At 34.0% G+C, this 15,055-nt stretch overlaps 2 protein-coding genes across 4 annotated transcripts in view; both read right to left on the bottom strand.

The window, feature by feature from the left end:
• The window catches only part of LOC122010123 (calmodulin-lysine N-methyltransferase), a 45,464-nt gene that overhangs the window by 22,872 nt on the left and 7,537 nt on the right, over nucleotides 1-15,055 (bottom strand). The window lies entirely within an intron of this gene.
• The window catches only part of LOC122010122 (RNA-binding protein 39-like), a 51,543-nt gene continuing 42,049 nt past the window's right edge, over nucleotides 5,562-15,055 (bottom strand). The window contains exons 1-14 of one of the 3 annotated variants that reach the window (XM_042566533.1): nucleotides 14,303-14,877; nucleotides 13,923-14,007; nucleotides 13,780-13,836; nucleotides 12,892-12,947; nucleotides 12,406-12,634; nucleotides 10,580-10,666; nucleotides 10,432-10,506; nucleotides 10,246-10,329; nucleotides 8,437-8,495; nucleotides 7,725-7,959; nucleotides 7,510-7,598; nucleotides 6,127-6,241; nucleotides 5,985-6,060; nucleotides 5,562-5,914 (exon numbers count right to left, since the gene is read on the bottom strand). In XM_042566533.1, the coding sequence (XP_042422467.1) occupies nucleotides 6,019-6,060; nucleotides 6,127-6,241; nucleotides 7,510-7,598; nucleotides 7,725-7,959; nucleotides 8,437-8,495; nucleotides 10,246-10,329; nucleotides 10,432-10,506; nucleotides 10,580-10,666; nucleotides 12,406-12,634; nucleotides 12,892-12,947; nucleotides 13,780-13,836; nucleotides 13,923-14,007; nucleotides 14,303-14,310 (1,221 nt within the window). In that variant the 5' untranslated portion in view covers nucleotides 14,311-14,877 and the 3' untranslated portion in view covers nucleotides 5,562-5,914; nucleotides 5,985-6,018. Of the gene's footprint in view, nucleotides 5,915-5,984; nucleotides 6,061-6,126; nucleotides 6,242-7,509; nucleotides 7,599-7,724; nucleotides 7,960-8,436; nucleotides 8,496-10,245; nucleotides 10,330-10,431; nucleotides 10,507-10,579; nucleotides 10,667-12,405; nucleotides 12,635-12,891; nucleotides 12,948-13,779; nucleotides 13,837-13,922; nucleotides 14,008-14,302; nucleotides 14,878-15,055 lie in introns of those variants that run through there. The other 2 variants (XM_042566531.1, XM_042566532.1) reach the window with 2 other exon arrangements.

Here is a 15,055-nt window from a genome sequence, read left to right as displayed (position 1 = left end):
AAATTAATTAATAATCGAAGACGTCAAATACATAAATAATTAACATGAAAAAAATGTTAAAATGCCTTTAGTGATAATTTTAATATGTATGTTATTTAAAATAATAAAGAAATTATTTTTTAAAATTATTTTTTAATGTATTAACTAATAAGGGTAAAATTGGAAATTTGTTTGATTCCCATTACTGGTGTTGATTCAAAACAAACATTATCAATTATAATCATATTCATTCCAGACTTTGAACTAAACATTGATAATGCAATCCTGATTTCCATTCCTATTGAGTCGTAATCAAACCCATTACTATTCTGATTGATAAATTTGAATCAAACTCCCCCTTAATTCATATCTCTAAATGCTAGAGAAAGGAAGCTCAGACCCAAAGATCCAGGTGGAGCTTTATTCAGATACTCGTGTTCTTCGAAGGGATGAATATTCGAGATTGTTAACGGGTGACTCATATTTGGATGAGATCAATGGATGGATGTTAGATTTTTCTTTCATAATAAAATTCTGTTACGATTTTATATAACAGAATTCTGTTACGATTTTGCATAACATAATTCTGTTATAATTTTTTATACCAGAATTCTACCGGGTCTAGGGTTTATCCATTATTTATAGGGATCATTGTAAACCTATTGTACAACAACAATCATAAGAATCGTGTAATGTGATTCTATTGTGTAGAAAGAATTCTAATAAAGCTTCGCCCTTTATGTGAAGTAAGCACGCCGTCGAACCACGGTAACTCTTCTTCTTCTTTCTCGTATTTGCTCTCCTTTTGTGTGTCTTTATATTGTTGCTCAGTGTGATCTCTTTTCTCTCTTCCTCTTCTTTCGCACGTTAGAGGTTGAGAGGTGTTGATCCTTTCTTTGTGCAACAATTCATCTTACTCAACTTATATTGTGATTAATAGAGCCATCAGAGCATCAGTTACGTATCGATGCTTTCATCTTATAAATAGGCATCCAAGAAATCTCGAGAGACATCTATCGAGGTGATCGGGAGCAAAGAGAAGAACATTCGAGAAGAGCTTTTGGTTCGTGAACCTTGTGAAGAGCTTTTCGATTCAGTTTCATGATCGCTTTTTCGACGACAAGCTGTGATCGTTGACCAAGTTCATCTCAAAAGATTACTGTGTTATTATTGTTTTTATTTTGTTTTTGTTTTATGCTATTAAAGACTACAGATAGAAACAGGGTCTGCCAAGATTAGAGCTCGAATTGTCACAACATGCGCAAGTCGGAATTTTCAATCCTCATTCCTTGAGTCATTTCTATCAGCATATAGGGCAGGGCATCGCAAGCACCGATCACCTGCAGCAGTCGCAACAACAAGAAGAAGATCAAAGGCGACAATCTCTCTCTCCTAATGAGAATTCAGAAGGGTCAGAACAATAGCGCACTTTAACTTTTTCGATGGGGCGAGGGAAGATTCAAATTACCCTTTGTTTAGGTGGGATGAGCGAAGCGGAAGGGGAAGGGGAAGGGGAAGGAAGGGAAGTTAAATATTTATATTCTTCTTGTTTGGGAGAGAAGAAAGGTTTATTAACATAACATGTGTTACCATTTTGGGAGAAAAGTGAGAATAATAAATGTTAAATATATAAAGTTATAAAATTAATCTCACTTTTGTTAAAAGACTTATGTGTTTAAAAACCTAGTGCATCTCACATATATTTATTGATTAAGACTTACGCATTCAAATAATTTTAGCTCAGTTGTTAAATCGACGTCAGCGTCAAAGTCGGCATCAGTGTCGAAGTCGGTGTTGGTGTCAACGTTGAAGTAGGCGTCGGCGTTGAAATCGACGTCGACGTTAAAGTCAACATCGGCGTCTGTGTCGACAAAGTGCGAATGTTTTTCATGCGATGCAAAGAATACCTAAAATAATAATTTTTAAAATTAATATAATAAATAGGGATAAATTAGAACATAAATTTTTTCAGTTTCTCTTACCATTTCTTACACTCTAAATCGATGTGCAATAAATTCTTTCATTTTGTAGATAAGGAAAGTTAAAACTTACCCTTTCTTATATTTTCTTTCCATTGCTCACTTCTTCTTAAATAGGATTTCAAACTTCCTTTCTCCTTACCTTTTCCTCTCCTCCCCTCACCTCCTTTCAAATAGTATGTTAAGGGGAAGGAAGGGAAGGGAAAGGGAAAGCTCAATTAACAGATTCAAATTACTTGGGATGGAAAGTTAACAGGTGTTACTTTGGTTAGAGGAAAGTGAAGGTAATGAAAGTTAAAAATACCAAATTATACTCACTTTTGAAAAATACCATCTGTACTCTAAATTTTTTATTTACTCGAATATTAAAAAACAAATCTCTATTGACATTGAACCAACTAACTACGTAGATGATCACACGAATAGTTGGGAGATAGACCTTGATTGTTATTTGAAGTTTTATAAACCACTATAAGCTAATGAAAGAAAGAAGAATGTATTTAATGGTGTGCCAACTTAAGTACCAAGTGTGATCGAGGAAAGATAAATTAATGATGTTAAATATTTGTAAAAGAAATTTTTTAAGACGACCGAGTGAGAAACATCCAGTCATGTGGAAGTTTCTTTTGCATTTCTATTTATGAAATTTTAATGAGAGGAATGAAAAAAAAAACAAAGAAGCTCGTAGAGCAGCAAATATATACTTTCTGAAACAATGAATCAAATTAAACCATCTAGAATGATGAATTCATCAAAGAGATGAGAAGAATTCGAAACAGAAGCATGGAGAAATGCTGTAAGTTATTAAGCATTCACCTTGTACATAGCAAAGAATCAAGATTTTGTAACAAGATCTTCGACGAGTTATGACTTAGGAGCAAGGGACTTGGGCACCGGCGTAGGGATTTCCTTCGCGAACCCCTGCTTGACGTCGACCTCCCTTGAGCTGAAGGAAGAGGGACCGGCGCCTACCCTCCTCCGCTAGCTCCAGAGTCTTCGTAGGGATCAGAACGTTGCTAACACCAGCCGTACGTGGGGAGCACCCGAGCTTCCTCTCCATCAACAAGCTTAGAGAGGTAGATAGTGCATTTGAGCCCGCCGCCATCCTTGAAATGGACAAAGCGGTAGATGGTGGCGGGGATGGAAGAGAGGGCAGTGGGGTCGAATCTGCGGTGCGTGGAGGTGGGGCGGAGGTCAGAGGTGGCGAAGACGAAGTGGGACCCGACACTAGAGCAGTCGGGAAGATAGACCATTCCGAATTACAGTCAAATCGTAATTAGATTCTATCATAATTGATTGTGGTTCCTTCTTGGGTTCACGAGGTTAGATCATTTGGATCACTTTTTATAGTCCAGAGGATAATCATTTTGCATGCATTGGTGGGGATAAATGGTCCCCACCTATTTTACAAGTAGGGGTCATTCATCCCATCAATACATGTAAAAGGACCATCCTCTCGACCATAAAAAGCGATTCAAAGGATCTCCTTTATGAGTTCGCTGTCCCCACCAAGTTATAGTATGGGTCGGAGCGGGCGTCCAGAGACCGCCCCCTGCTCAGCGCCCGACAATCTGGACACTTGTCCATTTTTGACGGTCTCAGATCGTCCGCTCCAATCCAAATTATAACCTGGTGGGGATGATGAACCCAAGAAAGGATCGTAATTAATTGCGACTAAATCATGATCATGATCCAATCGTAATTAAGAGTGGACTATCCTAGTCTATTTTTTTATGAACTGGATATATGATGTAAGAGAGTCATAGTGGTCCGCTTGCCATTTGGAAATTAATATTATGAAGGATAAAATTGAAACAATTTTTTCCCTCTTACCCATTTTACAAAGTTTACTCTTCCATTTCTTTCCTTAGTTCACTCCCTTGTAAACCTTCTAAAACAAGATTTAAATTTTCCCCTTTAACCGTAGCTCTCCTTTTTTTTCACCTCCTCGCAAACATAGGGTTAAAATATTTGAATATGTTCTCTGTGTTTTAGTCCAAGTTAATGGACCAGGAGAGGAATGTTACCAAATAATGTTCTTCATTTCGATTTGGATTTGGATTTGGATTTTGATTTTGGACAAAGAGTTAAGCCACCCACCAATAATGGTAACTATTTCTTTCAATATTATAAGTTTTAGACAAAATTTCTCAAATCTTTGCACTGCTCTCAATTTAATAAGACATCATCACATTCAGAATAACATATACGATATGAAAAGAGATAAATTATAAAAAAATTTACCCAACGCAACGACCTTCTATATGGGATTAGATGACCCACGATGCATTTCACACACAGTACTTGCATGTGATGTTGATGTAACTCTGTCAGTCTTTGAAGGTTATCTCATATTTATATTTTTTTTAATTACACCGACTAATCTTGAAGTAACCAATCCGGCCTCATGGAAATGTTCCACCATCTACTAGGATAAATCAAGAAGTGATTGTAACAAATAGCCCATCAACCTAATATTTTTAGGTCAACTACCAATTAAAAAAATCATCAATTAAAAACCCAATCCTTAAATACCTAGATAACTAAAAAGACATGTCATTATACCATTATCTTAGGCCACATTCATGTTTTATATCACGAAAAATGATATGCTCAAGGAAAAAAATTTAAGAAAAAGTTCAAGGATAGACATATAAAGTGATGGGGCCTACAAAAAGTGAAATGATGAATCATAACTTGTGTCTATTCTTGAATTTTTCCTTGAATTTTTTTCCTTAAATATATCATTATTCTTATATCACATTCATGTTTAATGACGTAGACATGCTCTAGAGCTTAGACGAATACATTTATCTTCGTTTAAAATCATTCAAAAAAAAAATAATATATATATATATATATATATATAAAAGAGAAATATGTCAACCTCCTAGTTTTTTAAAGAAAGTGGAAAAGCATATGAACTTTGTTATTAGTTGTTGGTTAGTTTAGTTAGAGCTTTGAAAAATATAATAAACAAAAAAAATCAGTTGATGTTTGTATTGTATACTTCAAAGCTAAGTCATTTAAACCTCTATAAAGGCGACTAAAAGCGACCCTGTCCCTTCAAAATTTTGTTTAACGAGTAAATTGGGAGAAAATTTTTCAACCATAACTATTTAATTCCCATATACAAATATTATTATCTAATTACCAATCGTATTTTTTTAATATAAAAAATTTAAAAATAAATATAATTCAAATTTAACATTTAAATTAAAATCAAATATATATTTTAATAAATGAACATAATTTTTTTCCTAACTTAATATAATTATTAAATTTAACACTATTTAAAAAGTTTAAAAATAAATATAATTATTCTTTAATTCAAACATTTTAAATTAAAATCAAATATATATTCCATCAAACTAAACATAATTTTTTTCCCGTTTAATATTATTTTTATTATATTTAGTTAAAAAGTGAATTTTTTTTTTTTAAGATTTGGAAATTTACATGATTTTTATAATATTTAGTTACAAAGTGAATAAAATTTTTAAGATTTGAAAACTTATATAAGGCAATAAAAAAAAAAATAAAACAAGTAAATTGATTTTGAAACACATTTAGGGACAAATCGAAGAACTAGAAAGTAGCAAATTTAACAAATGGTTTCTACTAGTAACAATTAGTTCATCAATGCATACATCCAAGATAATTAATCCACTAATCATTTCATCAGTACAACAATCAAGATTACAGTAGTTGCAAATGACTCGCTCAGGAACCCTAGGCACCCCGGGATGATAAACTATCAGTACTCGACGAGCGAAGGAAGATTATACATAAAAAAAAGTCCCAAGGTTATGGTATCAGGCTCTTAGAAAGTGTTCAATAATGTGGAGAAAAATGGAAAATTCTATGATACCGAGAGCTTCAAAAGACAAAACATCTTTCAACTAGAAATTGGAGCACCTGAGTTTGTCTAATGAACCACGAAACTTTCTTCCATGCTGCAGGGAAAAAAAAATAATGATTGCTCGGAACAGACAATAAAAAAACTAGACCATCTACAACACTTGCCCTACTAGCTATTCTGTCTCCTTTTGATATGATCTCAGCTAGCATTTGGAAATTTTGCCATATACTGCTGGGGGGCCTGGATTCATAATTAGTCAGTTAGCATCGACCAGTTGACACTACAAATAAGAAGAGTGTCGATTACCATGTAAGTTGCAGTGATCATCTTTCCAGCAAACCACCTCCCATGAAGTGCGTTCTGTGCTTTCATGGATGAGGTTACATCGTCAAAGTGGAGATATACATACCCAGCACTATTTCTGTTTGACAGGTACACATCAAAGTTAAGCTCAAAATAATGCTAAATAGCAGAAATTATGATGGACTAGATCACCACCTAAAGGTCAATGGAAAAAACAGAAACCGCCATTGTACAATAGATCTAACATTTGAATTTGATCGAGAATAAAATAACAGAATAATAATTGTTGCTAGTAGTAGTATAAGATTAAGAACAAAGTGACCAAGATCTCAAAGCCTCAAACGTATGCTGATGCCATATGGTTGAGCAACTGTATATTGCACACTTCAAACCATAGAGTATAGACTAAGGCTGGAAACTCTTATTTGGTCAAGCCACCTTTAGTTTGGTTGCATTTGACTTAATTCATTAGATTTTTTTCATCTACAGAATGAAACTCAATAGCATATGCAGCACACATGGTGCTTGGCCACATATTGGCCCATTTAGTCTACATATTGGCTATATATAGTGTTTTACCCTGTATCTGAAGTGTACACAAGATTTGCAATGTGATTCTGACAAAGGAGAGAAAGAGTGTCTTGTTGGATGAGCAAATTCAATAAGCTTGTTTACTAATTAACAAGGAGAGGAAAAGTGTATTATAAAATATAAACTAGTAACAGATACCAATTAACAGATGGCAAATTCCGATAGCTTGTTTACTAATTAATAGATATTCATTCGATTTACAATAACATAAAGAAAAATCTTGGTTAACAGCTTTTCATAACATGCATATGAGAATGTACAAACAAGAAATAAAAAAAAGTTTCATTTACTCTCTTTTGACCAGGAACCATGCGGAACACTAGTAAGATAAATTGAGAAAAATGGTAGTACAAAATCAATTGACAGAAGTCTTAGGCATATGTTTCTCCACATAAAAAGGAGTCTGATGTATTAATTGAGATATTTTAATCAGGATATAAAAAGGGAGATGATTCAGTTTATAATTTCACTATTTCATCACTCTATATTAGATTGAAGCTAACTCATCCGTAATCAGCATCCCTATAAATCTGAAATTGTTCATGAGAGCTTAACCCAGCAAGAACCTGATCCTACAATTATTCCAAGTCAAGTCAATCTGATCTAAATCCTGCTGTTGAAATAAAACAAGATTAATCTAATCTAGAAACTTGGAAGTTCTATAACATACCAAACTTAGTAGCAACTTGGATCAATTCTAATGATGTTAACAAGCAAAAATAACACCCCAAGCTAGAAATTTAACTGGACAAAGAAATTGAAAGTTATGATAGTGCAATATCATTGAGAACTAACTTGTCCACGTAAATGTGCTTTACTGTTCCAAACTTGGAGCATTCATCATGCACATCCTCCTTAATGTCTAAATCAAAATCTGGTTCACTCTGTAAAGAAAATTTAAAACAAAAACAGTTAATCACACCAGCATAGTTATTAATGACAGAAATACATATCAAGAAGTCACATCAGATAACAGAGAAAAGGAAATTAATAAAATCCAGCAAACTAACCTCCACAGTAGGATCAAACATATTCTTCAGCAGTAAACATTCACTAGGGACCCCAGCAGTATGTAGAGGAGGAGCTGCAGCTGTTGAAGCAACTGGCAGACCTGAAGTTGGAAGGCCTACAAATGGAGGTACAGAAGGCTGTAGAATTGAAGGAATCATAGAAGGACCCAGAATTGATGCAGCTGGAGTGAGAAGGGCAGGATTGGCAGCAGGAGCAGCAAGAGTTCCAGGAATACTGCAGATGATCATAAGAACAAAAACAAAATTTGTACACAATTTATCATCCAAAGAAGGCAGATCTTGCAAGCTAGACAAGCCAGATAGGATGTACTTTATTATTGTGAAGAATATTCAGTCTATAAATTTACAACTTTTAACAAGCCAAGCAGTAGGATTTAAATGAAACATCTATTCATTCTATGAATCAAACCAAAGAACACACATTCCTATTATATTCCTAGTCAATTCCATTCCCTAGGAAGAGTTATTTTATTCCACATCAGTTCCATTCTTTGAACCAAACACAATTTTCTCTATAGCATGTGCCAAAACCAAATAATTAATTCCCTTCCCTAGGAAGAGTTATTTTATTCCACATCAGTTCCATTCTTTGAACCAAACACAATTTTCTCTATAGCATGTGCCAAAACCAAATAATTAACTATACAAGATCACACATTTAATAATAGAGATCAGTTCGCTAGAACAATACCTGCCAGCAGTGCCTGCCAATTTCTGCATCAAAAGTGCTCTGGAACTAGCATTGAGAGACTGCAAATATGTGTAACAAGCAAAAGTCAGAAATCATGGATTTGATGTCACATGGCAAAAATGGTCAACATCAAACCAACTATTATATCCAAATGGCAATATAAATCAAGTTCATATAAAAAAATTATAGTCAATAAATAAATAAGTAAAAGAGAAGGTAGAAAAGAGAGAGGACAATTCATGGGTAAGGTATCAAAGTTCAAGAAATCATGGATTTGCTGAATTAATCTCCATAGAAAGATTGAATCTGGTTGATGCATAAATTCCATGAGAATTTGCGCTATAAACCTCAAATTTTGTTTGATAATGAACTTGTATTCTATGTACAAATGTCAGAAAAAGTCGGTCAAAAAATTCAACCAAGCTGTTTTAACCATGAAATTCCAATCAGTTGACACAATGTCATGGCACTCATAAACTTAGTTTGAGTTATTTCATCCATCAAGAAAATACAAATTTCCTATTCCAGCACTACACTCCTGATTATCCAAGAAAAAAGAAAGTTCCTCTCCCTGTGAAGCGAATCAATAGTAGCTTCTTAGACAAAAAGATGAATTGACTTAATGAAATCCAGGAAATTTTGCAACTAAACATAGCGCACACAAAAAATCATGCATGATTGCATTTTAAATCCTAAAATGATTAAGCTAGTAAAAACTAACAATTAGATTGGGCTATTTGAACACCATCAGACTCTTTATCAAAAGCCTTGAATGCCCCAACCATTTGGGTTCAAATACATGAATATTCCACCATTTAGCTTGATATATCATTATAAAATTTAAATCAATTTAGTCATACATTGCATCAACTAAAATTTTCTTTGGAGTCATGTCCACTCCAATTGATCTTAACTCATTCAATTATTATATGTAATGGCCACCTTTAAACATATACAATAATTTCAACTTATTTTCTCTCATTTAACCATGTCTATTTGAGCTACACCTAATTGCTAATGGAAAATAATATGTTTTTCTATTAACCTCACACATTAATATTAATCTAAGTGAACAAATTGAAAATTATAGAAATATGCATCCATATGCACAACTATATATGAAACTACAAAAACTTGTTGCAGCCATACTATCTTTCGTGCCTTTTGCCAAGAGGCAAATTGTAGGTTTGCCATGGAAAAATTAATCTCATTTTCAATTCTGCCATTTTATATGGTTCTTCTAATTGCCTCATTCAAGCAGTAGTTAGAAATTATTGCAACTAGAATCTCAACAAAAAAGCCACCTATCCAAATATTGCTGTTGAAGTCAGGGCAGAACACAATCCATCCCAAAAAGGGTAGCACCTTTGGAGGAGGAACCCCTCGATCTAAGCACAGCACTTGTTTATGTGCCCATATAACACAGCACTTGTCTATGTGCCCATATGACTCAGGTATAAATGTCGTTTCATTTTATGTTGAAATGGGATGGAGCCCAACCAATACCAAAAATATTAGCTACCTGAGAAATAAGCACGCCATGGATCACCATACTTGTCCATTTGGAACTGAGCATGGAGCTCCCTAGCACCAAAAATTACAACAGTGATGCTAGTAGGATAAACTTCAAGCAGAAAAAATAACAAGGATCATGCTTCTTAGCACAATCTGCAACAAAATATGGCATATCAAAACACTAGAAAGATGACAACACACTTATTTCTGGTAAAAGTAGCATGCCTAATAATAACTTATCACATGTTACTGCAAGAAATTATTAAATGCAATAATAAAGAAGCAGATGCAAACCAAGCCTCCGCCTTCATCATCATCAAGATCAGCAGCATTTGTCCCAGTATCTTGAACTCCAGTTTGATCCGTCACAGCTGAAACCTAGGTGAAAATTGACAAATAACAAACAAAATTGTGAATCACATCATCAACTCCAAGTCATGAATATATAAGAAACTGAAAAAAAATAATAATAATAAGAACCTTTATTGTCCTGCCAGCAATTTCTAATTGCCCATTTAAACTCTGTGCAGCTCTCGCATCTTCAAGACGAGCAAACTAAAAATAAATATGATCAGATTTTAGTTATAGCCATAGCAATCAGCCAAGAAAATCTTAATACAGTATTCACCTGTATAAAACCATAGCCTTTGCAAAGCCCGGTAAGCGGATCAAGGGGCAATTGAACTAGCTCAACTTGTCCAAATGGTTCAAAGACCTAAACATAGAATCCAAAAGTCATCAAGTGAAGATCAAATTGTCTGATAGTTATAGCATCTATATAGCAATCCAGCCTAGTTTCTAGGTTGCCTTATTCCTGCAAATATGGCCTACACAATCTACATGTGCACTATTCTCTGAGAAATAAGTTAACAGGAGATATAGAAGAAAACAATAGAAAAAAAGACAATCAACCAGACGTACAATAGTTTGCAGTTGGATCTATCAGAACTAAACTAGATCAACTACTTATCTCAAAGACAGATTCAAGTGTTACTATGAAAGGTGGAGTGAGTACTCGGTGCAGTTACTACATGATTCAAGTGTAAATCCAAATATTTAGACAGATACAGACAGAGAATTGGAGAAAGGCATACAGATGAATTGGATGGCTGACTTAGACAAGCTGAATATTGGGGCAGAAGATTATCAATTACCAAACAAATGCAAAGGTGAATGCATGAATCAGGAAGAAACAGGCCAAAAATGTAAAAATTCTACTCTGCCTTTAAATTTCAATTCGAATACCCATCTCCAATCTGTGAATCCAATTTAATCAAATGGGTTATAATGACTTGTGTTGGGCAAACCGAGCACCAAGTCCCAGTCAGCATTGTGACTGCAGGATAATCATACTACATGGAACTAATCAGATGTCAGACCTATGCAGCTCTGATCTTCAGCAATCATGATAGATGTGGGAAGAATAGATGCCAAAACAGCCTTCATTGTAGAAAAATATATGCCTTTGGTTTTGTTCCAACAAGTCAATGTGATCTGGAAGAATAGATGGCATGATTCCAATTTCTATTGAGGTAGTGAACATGGTTTAAAATTTGCAAAATTTGTCATTCCGTCCACCGCCCGACATTGGCACGCGACCGCGTGCCAATGGGCATCCCCGCCGTGACTCACGGAGATCGCAGGGGCCTCCGCGACCCCGTGGGGTCAGTGCAGAGTTGCAAAGGCACCGCGATCCTACAAAGACCTCTTCAGGGTAGCAATCGGGACGCCCACAGGCATGCAGGTGGGATGCAGAAAACTTAGGTTAATAATTAAACTTAAATTAATAATTTCAATCCACTCCTAACTATAAATAAGATAATTTAAAGAGGCTTAATCAACCCATATATATATATATATATATATTTGCTTTAATTCCAAAAATATATAATAATTTTTTTTATTTATTTATCACATGGAGGCACCGAGATCCCTTATTTTTAATTTTTTTAATATTTAGATTAAAAAATTTATTTTTAATTAATATATTTTATATTTTAAAAATACTAAAACTATATCAGTACGACATGATAAGAAACTGTATCATTTTGGTCATAAACCGAAACTCCGATATGGGTCAAGATTTAAAACCATAGTAGTGAGTCTCCATAGCTGAAACTGTAACCCAGTGGCAAGATTTCTATTCATATCTTTGCCAAACAGAATTGCAATTAAACACTATGTTTTCATATGTTTTATGAGGTTCTATGTTCTGTTTGAAAATGTAGACTATTTAGACAGACGATACAAGAGCAAAAAAATTATTTTCTGAATTTTGGAAGATCTGCAATGCAAGCAATATAGCAAAGGCCAAACAGCACTCATAATCAAAAGTGAAACATGAAATGTATTTGGTCCAGTAGGCAAGCAAATTGGATATCTGAATCTAAGCATTCCAGCCAAGAAATAAATAAGCCTAAATAAAGTTGGATGTCAAATAATTAGAAGTAGAACCTGGCGAAGTTGAGGCTCGGTTATGTTCAAATGAAGATTACCAACATATAACCGTCTAGCAGCACCTGAATTTGGTCCAGTTAGCCCTGTTCCTCCTGCAGTTGTGTTTGACTGAACCAAGTTTTTCTCAGCCTCTGAGGGTTTCACCATAACTGGCTGACCAAGGAGAAGTTGGCCTGAAAGAGCTATCGCCATTGGGACTGACATTACATCATAGAACTCAATGTACCTGGAATTTAAAATAGGATCTTTTTATCATGGAAAATAAACCTTAAAAGCAATATATAATGAGCACAATATTCAGACAACTAAATCAACAATGAAATTGAACAGTTAAAAAGATATAAAAGCAATATCTGTATGGTGTAGGTAAACTATAGCATTTAGTCAAAACCTAGGTGGGTAATACAATTCAGCGCATGCTTCCACTTCTCAACTTTCTGAAAAAAATGTTTGTGAGACAGATATCAAAAGCAGGAACCTTACCCAACTCCTTTAGAACGTCTAGAATTCCGATCCATTATGAGGCGAACATCACGCACCTGGATAAACAAAAATCCATTATGAGAAACATCGTGAGATATCCAAATTTCTAATGTAGATTCTTGATTTAGCACAACTGTTAAGCCTACCAAACTGTTGTAAAAGAAGTTTTCCTTAAACAATAAAATAAAGTAAGAAAAGAATCTTACCAAATCTAAATGTTTGGTTCTATATAAAAGGATTTCATTAAACTAAAATTTAAAAGGCCAATATGAAGAAAAATGTAAGAAATAACTCAAATAGTAATTAACAAGGCAGTAGAGAAGTAAAAAAAAATTGCAAAATAAATAACACAAAAGTGATCGACTTTTTATTTTCCACTTTAGGATTTTGAAATATTTATTCAGTGTTGAACTACCCAAATCAACACAGTTTAATATCATGCACATCTATCATGAGATCCTTTGATAAATTCAACCATGTTTTTTCTTAGGAATTTCCATACCGTTCTGACAAGGAACAGCATCAGAAACACATGAAATGTGAAATAAAGCAGTGGTTCCGTAATTTGACAATAGTGATTTCTTAGTATGCCAATTCTGACTATCCCATCCAGAAAGTACAATATTCTACAAACTAACAGATTTTTGTAATTTAGTAGGATCATTTCATCCATTTTAATCTTCCTCTATTCCCATCTGAGAACCTTCTAAAAACCTATGGCAAAATTAATTTTTTACTTTGTTAATCAACTGCCAGCCCATATAGTACAGTAAACTGCCCTTTGCACAGAAAAAAAAAATTGTGATGCATAAGTAGCAGGATAGGTAAATAAATTAAATTATCTATAGACTATCATTTGTCTCATTATTAAACAAACTCCATACTGACCTTTCCTGCTTTTGAGAAAAATTCATAAACATCTCTTTCATCTGCCTTCAAAGAAAGCTGTAAGCACGTAAAAGCAATCAGCATAACAGTTGTGAGCAAAGATATACTTATTTGACAGAAAGGAGACGTGTGACAGGAAATACCTGATAAGCAAATACGGTTCTTTGATCTCGTTCAGGATCAGCTTCTGGCTCAGCTGCTCCGTCTTCTTTCTTTTCTCGGTGATGTCTGTATGCAAAAAGAAAAATAACTTGCCTAGTGTAAAAAGAAACAGCAGAAAATCAAGTATCCAGAATAGCCAAGAAGAACAATATGTGATTGCCAACTTGCTGGTCATAATCAACTTATTCATTTAGTCTGAGATGGTATAAAATAAAAGCCAATATAATGGCTCAATGAAATTCAACTGATAAAAATTTTAAAATAAAAGAGTTCTAGTATCCCAGGACAATATTTGGCACAAGGTAAATCATAGAAGTAAATAGTAGGTCTGCAGCTGAAAAGAATGCAATAAGAAAGTAACTGAAGCATGTTCTCATGGTCATATGTCACAATACTGTCCAAGCAAAGTTGCGAAGTTCAGCAAATATCCTGAACAAAAACAAAAGAAAGAAAATAATATTGTAATAATCTTGTATAACATCAGTGAATATCAGCAGGAGCCAAACAAATTTACTTCATGCATACATAATATTACTTCATGCATTATGTTAATACCTTCCTTTTCAGAACAAATAACTGTGACAATCAAATAACTTTAGCTGAGGAGCATGTTAAATTGATTTGAAGGCAATTTAAAATTTTATTGAAGAATTCATGAGGAAACCCCAAAAAAGGCAGTGAGCCAGAATAGATAGACCCATTATAGCATACACAAACTATGAGTGAAAATGATCAATCAACTTGATAACTTAGAATCCATTATAGCATGAATCTACGAGTGAAAATAGGTCATTGTCATTGATGAAAGATAAATAATAGCATAATGGCATAATCATATTCAAGATTTAAGTTTGGCATTGTTGTTTGCAAACCTTCAAGATTATTAAAGATTATTCAGTGATAGAAGTACATTGTCCACAGCATAGCAGAATTTAAGAACCACAAGTTATAATAGGTAGTCACTTTCTATTTTCATTGTAAAGTCAATTTGTCATCTAAGTTTGTTCATTATAGAATACTTAACAAGTTGGCATCTGGACATGTATTGAAATACAAGTATATTGAAACCAAATTGTCATCCATTGGATCCAATGAGATCATTCTTAATGATAAC

Source organism: Zingiber officinale, chromosome 8A (assembly GCF_018446385.1).
Source record: "Zingiber officinale cultivar Zhangliang chromosome 8A, Zo_v1.1, whole genome shotgun sequence".
Classification (NCBI taxonomy): Eukaryota; Viridiplantae; Streptophyta; class Magnoliopsida; order Zingiberales; family Zingiberaceae; genus Zingiber; species Zingiber officinale.
Note: the sequence above shows the minus strand (reverse complement) of the source record. Positions and strands in the feature narration are given on the sequence as shown.